Source organism: Rhinolophus sinicus, linkage group LG04 (assembly GCF_036562045.2).
Source record: "Rhinolophus sinicus isolate RSC01 linkage group LG04, ASM3656204v1, whole genome shotgun sequence".
NCBI classification, from domain to species: Eukaryota; Metazoa; Chordata; class Mammalia; order Chiroptera; family Rhinolophidae; genus Rhinolophus; species Rhinolophus sinicus.
Genome location: NC_133754.1, coordinates 103,632,243 through 103,643,475, shown reverse-complemented (window position 1 = coordinate 103,643,475; position 11,233 = coordinate 103,632,243). Strand labels below are relative to the sequence as shown.

The 11,233-nt window shown below is 48.9% G+C and overlaps 1 protein-coding gene across 1 annotated transcript; it reads right to left on the bottom strand.

Moving 5' to 3' along the window:
• Positions 1 to 4,838: 4,838 nt before the first annotated feature.
• Positions 4,839 to 5,606, bottom strand: LOC109439754 (gap junction alpha-3 protein). The gene has a single exon (XM_019720003.2). It carries the CDS (start codon positions 5,604 to 5,606, stop codon positions 4,839 to 4,841), a length of 768 nt encoding a protein of 255 aa, XP_019575562.2.
• Positions 5,607 to 11,233: the final 5,627 nt, after the last annotated feature.

Genomic DNA, 11,233 nt, shown 5'->3' with positions numbered 1-11,233 from the left:
AGCTGCCAAGCGCAGTGCCCTTCAAAGGGCGTCATTGCTGGCACAGGCGCCCTGTGCAGGGAGAGGGGGTGACCCTGGCAGGAACCACACTCCCCCGTGAATACCTGAAGCAGGGCTTTGGATCTGTAAGACATTTGGGGTTCACGTCCATGCAAGGACAGCACACCACACACATAGTTGCTATGACGCTATCTGAGCCACAGTGAGGACATGCCTCTGGCAAGATCTCAGCAGATTGAGAAACCACTCAGGAGAAGACAGTTTTGCTATTTATTTTACGCTTTAGAATCAAAGGAGAGAAACGGAAGGAAAGCATAGGACATCCATGGGTGGTAGGAGGAAGCAAAACAGAAATCTCTGAGATGGGATACAAAGCAAAACGGAGAGGCTCAGGCTTCTCTCTGGCGGGAGCAGGAGAGGTGACGTTTTGCATTTACAGCGCACCGATGGTATGTGGGCAGCAAGATGACAGGAAAGCCGTTGGTCTCCTGCCCCAGTGCCTGCAGTTGTGCCTTCTCGGGGCCTGGAAAAGAAAATTACTCTGACATTTCAAAGGTATGTTATCCTAGATGCGTGACCACAGACGGCAGGGCTCCTAAGACAAATACTGACCTTTTACTAAGGAAACTCCAGGCCTGGGACGTGACTCCCCCGATGGCAGCCCAGTAAGGAATTTATGATCAGACCACGCTGTGTGTTCACTCTCGGTCTCTGGGCTCGTCAGGCCTGCCAAGTAGACCCTGAGCTTGTCGGGTCTGCTATGTCACCTTGTTTTTGTTCACCTGGGGTACCTTGAGGACAGATGGGGACACCCAGTGCCCCCCTCACCCGGCCCTGCACAGTCTGGGGGGAGTGCAGTGTGGTGCTCTCTGGCCCAAGACCCCACACGTCACACTGACAACCATTCCACACGACCAGAGGAAGCCCTCTCAGGGCGCGTGTGGCTCCTGAGCCTTCAGTGTATCACCTCTGCTTTTATTTACGTAAACTTTTTACTGAAGTGTAATAAGCCTGCACTAGCCTAAGAAAGCCATTAACAATTTTTCAAAAAACAAAAGAATATACAGTATTTGGGTTTTTCTATTTTTAAATGTGACCTCAAAAGAACTTTCTTCCAGAGTTGAAGTTGGTTTTCAAAAATGACAACAGCCTTTTTAAAAAACTATGATAGCAATATGACCTCATTTTAGAAATATCTGAAATAGAGACAAGTATAAAAAAATAGTACGTCATCATGTTATACACCTGGGACAAGAACAGTGTTATACGTCAATCAAACCTGCATTAAAAAAGGAAGAAGATGGTAGAAATCAAAGTACTCTTTCAGTTAGAGGGGCCCAAAGGTATTAGACTGTAAAGAACCAGATAGAGGAGGTCAGGGTTTCTGACCCCACAAAGCAACCCTATGTCTGGTTGAAAACTCAGGAAAGTTCTTGAAGTTCAAGTTCTCCTCAGTCCAGGTGTTAGAATTCCAGGAAGAAATATTGGGGGGACTTCTGAGTGATGTTTATGTTTATAATCAGTGATGATTAATCTACTTTGCATGGAGTTTACTTAAAGAAAATGAGGTTTTGAGGCCCACTTTCCTCTTTTGGAGGCAGGACTATGGACTTTAACTTTGTAAATGGAAATTAGTGGTCGTTTCCTCGATAGACTTATATTGTGGCAAATAACAGTAAAGAAAGAGACATGGCTCTCATGTCAGAGAAGCAGCATTTGAATGTGAAACTCTTTGCTGGGATTGGCGTGGTTCTTTCATTATGATGATGACTGGTGTACTGTTTTGTAATATGTCCACAAATTCTGTGACCCGCTTGTCCCCAGAAGTTTATCCCGACTCCCCCGCAGCTGAGCCTGCATAGGCTAAGTGACTCGCTCATAACACACAGAATGTGTCGAAAGTGACACAATTTGGCCGCTGATGCCTGGCCCAGGGGAATGGCAGCTACCCCTTGCTTTCTCTCGTGATCGCTCACTCCGTGGGGAGGCCACTGCAATGTTGTGAGGTGACCAAAGGTCCCACCCAGCCACTCCCCACCCTCTGACACTAAGTAGTAGAATGCCTGCGTGTGGTTCCTGTTACTGACTTTTGAGTAACTGCTTGTGTGGCAACAGGTAATGGACACACTGCCCGTATGCCTCAAGCAATCCACACAGAACCAGACACACCCACAGCGAGGGCCCAGAAGAAACACTGCAGGTAGTGCATTGTGTCAGGAAATGGTCTACACTGGAATTGTGGCATTCCTTCTTTTGCCCTCTCCCTATTCTGTATCTGCAGAGAACACACAGAGTCAGAATTTAGATGAGAAGACAACCATATTCGTTCATTAATTTATTCAGTAAACACTAGCTGAGAATCTGATGTGTGCCCAGACACATTTCCCTTTGAACTACAAATAAAAATAGCTGTATTGAGTCTGGGCTGGGGTCAGGGGTATGAATTTTCTTACAGCTTCCATTTCCTGCTTTATTGACCAGCCAAACTGTCCCTAGACGGATATTCAGGCTGCCTTTTTGTCCGTAAGCAGATATTCTAGGCTGAGCAGTACCTCAGAGGGAGCAGCCATTGGCATCTGTCACTACTACCTGGACAGAGGGTCCCCCTTGCTGTCACCACAAGGGGCTCTGTTAATAGCCCTCAAGCCCCAGGGATGAGCGTGTGATGGAAGAATGCATGACCTGCCCGAGGCCACCGGGAGCTGAGGTGGAGCTGGTCACTGTCAGAGTGAGGGCCCGGGGCCCCAGGTTGCCTTTGTGGGGTGCTTCCCCATCCGTCTCCTCTGTGTGACCTGAAGGCTACCTGGGCACTGTGTGGGCCCCACAGAGGAGCAGGGCCTGGCTGCACCCCACCCTCCCTTTTAAAAGTTGTGCTTCCAGTAACATTTCATTTATGCCACGCCATCTGTGCACTGGATTGGGTGAGCTAGTTCAGTCCCTTCTGAGCTGTCACCTGTCCTAACGTCACACCTGCATTGGCATCACACTGTGCACATGAGTGGGCAGGAAGGACTGGCCCGAGCACACGGCTGTAAGGCAGGGCATGAAAAGTGCTTCTCCGTCCAAACTACCGACTCCTCAGTGCTGGGCTGACTACCGCCCCCCATGACGTCACATCCTAGTCCCTGGCACTTGAGAAGGAGACCTGATATGGCCACAGGGACTTAGAAGAAGTGACTAAGTTGAGGATGGTGGGATGGGGAGGTGATCCTGGGTGACCGGTGTGCCCTAAATGTAACCACCCGTGCCCTTGTAAGAGGGGACAGAGGGACATTTGACAGTCACACAGGGGAGGTGATGTGACCACAGAAGTGGACGTTGACTGCAATGATGTGGCCAGGAGCAGGGAAGGCTACCGCCTCCAGAAGTGGTAGAGGAGGGTGTCCTCTCGGGGGCCGGGAAGGAATCAGCCTTGCCAACACAGCTGGACTTCAGCCCAGTGACCCTGACCGCAGCCACCTGCCCCCACAACTGGCTGAGGAGAGATCATGTTGCTTTAGGCCACTGAATCTGTGGTGATTTGTTACAGCAGCGCCAAGGAGCTAAGACCCTCCCTCTGGGTAGTGTCACCTACACAGGGATCGTCCCCCAGGCACAGAGGTGAGGTGGGATCCCAGTCCCCACCAGGCCCACCAGCAGATCTTGTGGCAGCTAGTCCAAACGGGGTGAAATTCAAGTGTCATCTTCCTTTTTACTTCTCTGCCTTTTCACCCCTTGGTGGAGAACCTTTACTGACCCCTCTGCTTCCTCCGCTTAGTCTCAGACCGGATCTCAACTGTAATACACGCTCATTAAATGTAGGATGATCAAGTAAATCAAACTGAACATTCAGTACTTTGTGTTAAGTTTCAGTTTTGTATCCAGCGAGCATATACATGTGTGTACTTATGCATATACATGCACACACACATATTTCCTTTTCAAGCAACTTTGCTGGCTTGTAAGTAACACGATAAAATAAATGTATTTTAAGTCGCAGTTAATAAATTTTGAAAACTGTCTACACTGTGTCTCCACTAACACAGTTGAGATACAAACAGTCATCTCACGGATCCGTTTCCTGGTGTCTTTTGGGGTCAATCCTTCCTTAACCTGACCCCAGGCCTCCCGCACCTGTGTTCTGTTAGGTTACCTCTCAGAATACTGGAAAGGTAATAAGTTCGTCAGCTTTAGGAGAGTCTGACATATTAGGGCATCTGGCAAAACAGGTTTTAACTCTGTGCAAGCTGTGTAATTAATTTTAGACTTGTAGTTAAGAGCATTTGACTTTGTGGACGATATTGGAATATATAAACAAGAAATTTAAAGTTCCTGTAATTTTAATGCATTAGACTTTTTAAGGAGTTGTTACATATGGCAGAAGAAAGAACTTAAAAGAAAAAGCTTCAGAAAAAGGATTTTATTCAGTAATACTTTAAAGAGAGTGATAAGGGGGGTGCTAAACTAAAAAAAATGTAATCTTATTAGATTAATTTTTTAAAGGATGTATGAATTGTATTCATAGTTCTTAGTCTAGGTGATCTGTATGAGAAATCCATCAGCTAGCACTTATTTAAAGATCAAAGAAAGCCAGGGAATATCAGAATATTCTGGTTTGTTCTTTTAATTTTTTTGTCTCTTTCTCTTTTCTTTTCAAAGTTAAGATATCTTTTTTTGTCAATTTTATGGAAATAAAGAATAACACAGTAAAATAAAGTTTAAACAAGAGAAAGTGACTGGTTCCATCAAAATGACTTAGAATTTAATAAATGGACTTGGGCTCTGTGAATGTAGTCACGTGTGACCTTTTTTCACAGAGTATGCAGAGCTGACTGGATGATGGTACCGGTGGCTGGACACTACTGGGAGGAGGGTGGGCTCCCACCCCCCGGTTTTGTGGCCCTCATCCTGAATTCAGGGGCGTCTGGACTAACAGGGTTTGGTATGCCTTTTTTAAGCTTCTTCCAGCCAAGGTGGTAGAGCTCCAGCACATTGAGAAGGAGGGACAGGCTGGCCACGGCCAGCATGAAGATGATGAAGATGGTCTTCTCCGTGGGCCTGGAGATGAAGCAGTCCACGGTGTTGGGGCAGGGCGACCGGTCACAGCGGTAGAGTGGCTTCAGCTGAAAGCCATACAGGTAGTACTGACCGACGATGAAGCCCACCTCAAACAGTGTTTTAAAGATGATGCTGAAGATGTAGGTCCTGAGCAAGGCCCCGGAAATGCGGACCTTGCCCCGGTCATCCCGTGCTGGGGGCCTGTCCTGGCCGTGGTCACTGTCTCCCTTCAGCTGCTCTTCCCTCTCTTTCTTCTTCTGTTCCCTGCGCACGATATGCAGCACGTGCCCCAGGTAGATGAGGGTGGGCGTGGACACGAAGATTATCTGGAGCACCCAGAAGCGGGTGTGGGAGATGGGGAAGGCCTTGTCGTAGCAGACGTTCTCGCAGCCCGGCTGCTGCGTGTTGCAGGTGAAGTCTGACTGCTCGTCTCCCCACACGTCCTCCACACCAGCCCCCAGCAACAGGATTCTGAAGATGAACAGGACTGTCAGCCAGACCTTGCCGATGACCGTGGAGTGCTCCTGTGCGGCATCCAATAGTCTCCCCAGAAGGCTCCAGTCGCCCATTGCTCAGACTGCCAGCCTGTAAGAGGACACGCTTGTTAATACACAGGTGGGACAGGTGAGCTGTAGTGGAAACACCCAGAGGGGCAGATGTCCTCTTGTCTTGGCATTGGAAGAGTGTCATTGGGTGGTTGTCCTCCATCTTCCCACGTGGGCTGCGTTGCCAAATTCTCCGTGGGCATGTGTGTACATGTGTGTAGATGTGTGCAGATGTGTGCAGATGTGTGCGTGCATGCATTTACAGGTGTGTCCTTGACAATGTATGTTGTGCATATGTTTACATATATGAGCTTGTGAGTGCATACATGTGTGTATTGTGTACTTGTGCCTGGAAACATGTACAGTATATATACATGTATGTACATGTGTGCCCATGTATTCGGACATGTGTGTGCATGTCATATATGTGTGTACAATTGTGCATGTGTGTGTGGTTGCCTGTACATGTATGTCTCTCCATGTACATATTATGTGTGTACATGTGTGAGCCTATATGTGTGGTTGTACCTGAGTCCATGGATGTGTGTCATGTACTTACATTCCATGTAAATGTGTATGCACTTGCACACATGCCTATATGGGTTTCCATGCATGTGTACCTATATGTACATCTGTATGATGTGTGTGGGCATGTATATGTATGTACATGTGCATGTGTATAAGTGAGTGATGTGTACCTATATGTACATGTACATGTGTGTGTGCATCTATCTGTGTGTGCCTATACGTGTCTGCCACTACCATCCCACACAGGGTTAAACCGAGGTCTACATATGACTATGGTAGTCAAGTATGTTACCCTACACAAGTCGGACTGAAATGAGACCAGCACAGGTCACTTAATTCACTTCAAAGATGAGGAAACGAGACCAAGAAAGAGAGTTGACCTGCCTAAGGGACACGGACCTCTCCCAGCCTCCAAAGGCCGCCCTGCTCTCTTCCAGGCACGGTCTCTCCAGGAGATCTGGGGCTGCGTGTGCAGTGCGCCAGGCCCCATTCTCATCCTTCCTGTTCATGTGAGATTAGAGCAGCTTTCTCCCCAGTTGCTGCCATGCCCATGCCACCGTCACAACGCTGCCATTTTAACCTGTTACCTCCTCCATCACGGACTTTCTCTTCACTTGGCACATGTGACATAAATGTTTCACTCTCCACACGTCCCCCGGTAGGAGCCCAAGTCTCCACCTGTAAGGTGGGGACGATGGTCATCCTCAGTGGACTGCCTCTCAGATAGAGGGAGGTAAGACCCGTGCGCCATCTTTGTGAGGTGACAGTGCTCCTGGGACACAGAGGACCAAGACCACAAGGTGTCTTCCATGTCACCTCATACCAAACAGGCCAGCTGCTCTAAACGGGAACTAAAGACAGAGCGCCGTGCTCAGGCCCAGTCTGTGCAGCAAGGAAAGTGCGCCGAGCTGTGTGTATACAGACAATCCTCCAGGGGAACAAAAGAAACTCATCGTGTTAAATCTTAAAAGGCTTAAGGTACTAACTGTTATGAATCAGTGTGGAGGCAAATAAACCAAACCTAACTGTACTCCCTGTGATCTAAAAATAGGCCAATGTTAACTCGCTTTTAGAATAAACTTTCTACTCTGTTTGGGCACCTGAGACCTGTAGACAAACCTGAGCCTTCACGTTGCCACCAGCCTCCATGCCCCACACTGTGAGTGGCATTGGCTCTACTTTGCATGTCCTTAGAAGGTAACACGTCTTCATTTAGAAACTTAATGACAGCTCATGAAACAACCCACCCTCCCGTGAAGGACATCGGATGTCAGGGCACCATTCTGGTCACATCCCGCTTCTCCTCCAAGCTATCCATTCTGACTCTTACCAGACCCACAGCCCTCCCGCTGGGCTCAGAGGGACTCCCATCAGCCCCAGACTGTCATGAGGCCCCTGACTCTGCCCTGCGCCCTAGCCCCTCCCTCCAGTCTGCTGGAGGTCTGTGTCTGGGACACAGGACAAAAGCCCTGCCCAGTGTGCACCTCCCATCAGGACCTGGTGCAGCAGGCTGGGCGGACCAGGGGGAAGAGCCCAGTGCACAGGAGAAGTTCATAGACAGACGTCATGGAAAGTGTAGCACAAGAGTTGAGAGGGTCCGGGCCGAGTCATTGGCCTTGGTGGTGGAAAGGTGGCTGATGAGACTGCACTGCGATCATCTAAGGGCCGGGGAGAAGGGAAAGGGGGCAAAGACCAGCCCTGGGGTACCCCTGCGACTGGAGGCTGAGTCAGAAGGAGGGACATGCCAAGAGCTGCTGGTTAGGAAATGCCAGTTTTAGTTCAGACTGGAATAGAATAGGAACAAAGGTGTGATTCCTACCATAGTGGATTCCCTTTGTAACAATGTATCAAAACTAAAAACATTGTTACTTAGGTTTAATCTTCTAATGTCTGTTTTACAGAACTTCTTAGCCCATGGATCATCTGCCAGTGAAGTGTCCCACAGATCATAAGTCACCATAAATTTGATTTCTTGGGTCACGGAGACCAACACATCATTCACATCTGGGCTGTTTGTATATAACCATTTTTAAATGGCATATTTTGGCCATATCTTGATTTAAAAAAAAAAAAAAAAAAAAAAAAGCTGAGGAATTCCACTCTTCTCTAAAGCCTGGGTTACAAATATTCATGACCCAGAGCTGTGTGCATGATGGGACCAGTTCTGTCCACTAGAGCGCAGACAGCAAAGCAAATAGGTACTCGCCTGCCGCCTACTGTCAGGACAGCCCCTAAAAGACCGGATCACTAGAGTAAGAGAAGTGGTTTCCACTCTTGCACTTGAACACACCGTAACTAGCATATGGGTCAAGAGTCAGGTCCTGGCATTCACTGCTACAGGGCTTCTTAAAAAAAATGTTTCTTAAAGGGATGTAGGGAGGTGACATCGTTTCTAACATCACTAACTGTGTGAACAGAGAGCCTGGCCCTGCTGGACTGGCAGGGGTCCCTCTGTTCCGTTCTCCTCTGCTGTTCTGTGACCACTGAGCACTCCAGGGTCTACATAGTCCTGAGACCCCTCAGAGCTGAAGTTCTGGAGCAAGTGCCCCTACCCAAGGGGAGACACCCCCAGAAGAGCATTCCTTCCACCACAACCGCCTCCCGCCGCCCCCCAGGAAAGCCTTCACTCAGCTGAGAACCCTGCTCTGCAGGGTCCTCCAGCCGCCCAGGGACCTCAGTTACCCCAAAGGGACCTCAGAAGGTCCCCAAGCCGCTGTCCAGCCTGCTACGCCCACAGCTCCCGAAGGTTCCCAGCAGAATTTCCAGGGACCCGTTTCCAGTGGTCTGGGTCCCGGGCCCGCCAGCCCCCGCGCTTGCGCGCTTACCGTAGCTCCGCTTGTTATCTCTGTTCTGAGTAGGGCTCAGACTTTCTCCACCTGTACCCACGCGGGGCGGGGCCAGGTAACTGCAGACTACACCGCTGGCCACACCTCAGCCCATCCTGCCCCACCTTCCCTGTCCTCACATTCGCATCCCCACCCCCACCTGCACCTGTCTCATATCCACGCCAGCCCAGGCAGCCACCCCATAGACCCTTTATCAGACGTGGGCAGCGGACCACGTGGCAGGGCACAGGAGCATCGTGGCTACCGTCTCCTGACAGCCTAGGGACAGGCTCTGGAGAGTCTGGCCCCGGAGGCACCTGTCTTCTGACACTGAGAGGAGGCGCAGGCACATGGCGCCGGTGACTGCTGTCCCCTGAAAGCGGAGGGGTGAGCCAGGGGCGAACAGCCAGGCCCACATGATGCCTGTTCTCTGGAGCTCCCGACTGGGAGGAGGGTGCAGTCAGCCAGCAGAGTGGCCCTCTTACCCTGCCAAACCCGGTGGCAAGAACCCCCAGGCAAAGCAGGTGAGGTGGACACAATCACATGGCATTCTCCTTTCAGCCCCAGGGACTATAAGTAGCACGGACAGCCTGGCTCCCATCAAAGACACTAGTGGGCCACAGTCAGAGGGCATCCGAGTTTTTTTGTTTTTTCTTTAATTTATTTTTTAAATTTATTGGGGTGACAATTGTTAGTAAAAATACATAGATTTCAGGTGTACAATTCTGTATTACATCATCTATAAATCCCATTGTGTGTTCACCACCCAGAGTCAGTTCTCCTTCCGTCACCATATATTTGATCCCCCTTACCCTCATCTCCCACCCCCCCACCCCCCTTACCCTCTGGTAACCACTAAACTATTGTCTGTGTCTATGAGTTTCTGTTTCTCATTTGTTTGTCTTGTTCTTTTGTTGTTTTTGGTTTATATACCACATATCAGTGAAATCACATGGTTCTCTGCTTTTTCTGTCTGACTTATTTCACTTAGTATTATAATCTCAAGATCCATCAATGTTGTCACAGATGGTCCTATTTCATCTTTTCTTACCACCGAATAGTATTCCATTGTGTATATATACCACAACTTCTTTATCCATTCATCTATCGAAGGACATTTTGCTTGTTTCCATGTCTTGGCCACCGTAAACAAAGCTGCAATGAACATTGGAGCACACGTGTCTTTATCTCTAAATGTTTTCAGATTTTTTGGGTAGATACCCAGGAGAGGGATTGCTGGGTCATATGGCAATTCTATTCGTAATTCTTTGAGGAACCTCCACACTGCCTTCCATAACGGATGCACCAGTCTGCATTCCCACCAACAGTGTATGAGGGTTCCTTTTTCTCCACAGCCTCTCCAACACTTGTTACTATTTGTCTTGTTGATGATAGCCATTCTGACTGGGGTGAGGTGATATCTCATTGTGGTTTTTATTTGCATTTCTCTCATGATTAGTGATGTTGAGTGTTTTTTTCATATGTCTATTTGCCATTTGTATGTCCTCTTTGGAGAAATGTCTCTTCAGGTCCTCTGCCCATTTTTCAATTAGGTTGTTTGTTTTTTTGTTGTTGAGTTGCATGAGTTCCTTGTATATTCTGGATATTAGCCCCTTATCGGAGGCACTGTTTGCAAAAATCTTCTCCCATTCAGTTGGTGGCCTCTTTATTTTGTCAATGATTTCTTTGGCTGTGCAGAAGATTTTAAGTTTCATATAGTCCCATTCGTTTATTTTAGCTTTTACTTCCATTGCCTTTGGAGTCAAATTCATAAAATGCTCTTTGAACGCATCCAGGTTTTTAACAACTTCTTCACATTGTGCTTGAGATTTGCACCACCACCAGCAAGGAGACTGGAGCGTCCCCCGGGATCCCCCATTCCTACTGGTCCTGGTAACCCTGCAGGACCTCAGCCTACCCTGCTGTCCTGTGCGTGGGGGTTTAAGGTCTGTCTTCTTTCCTCCTCAGGGTTGACATCACCCCATTCACAAGGAACCTGGGACACAGGGCACCAGCAAGGAAAGACCCGTCCCCACCTGTGACTGTCCGACTCCCCTAGAGCCCTCTGCATTGTGGTCGCTCCCCGGGGTTCAGGCAGCCTGGACCCACGCAGGGACTTTCAGAGATATCAGGGGATTGAACTCCGCTGGTCCCTCTAACAGCTGGAAATGAGCTCAGAACTCCCTTTGCGAGAGTGGATTTACTGCAGGAACGGGGCAGAACCAGAGTCTCTGGTCTTTTCAAATCCCCAGGATGCATCTTCCAGTGGGCTGCCCACCCTGGGGCTGTGAGCTGTTC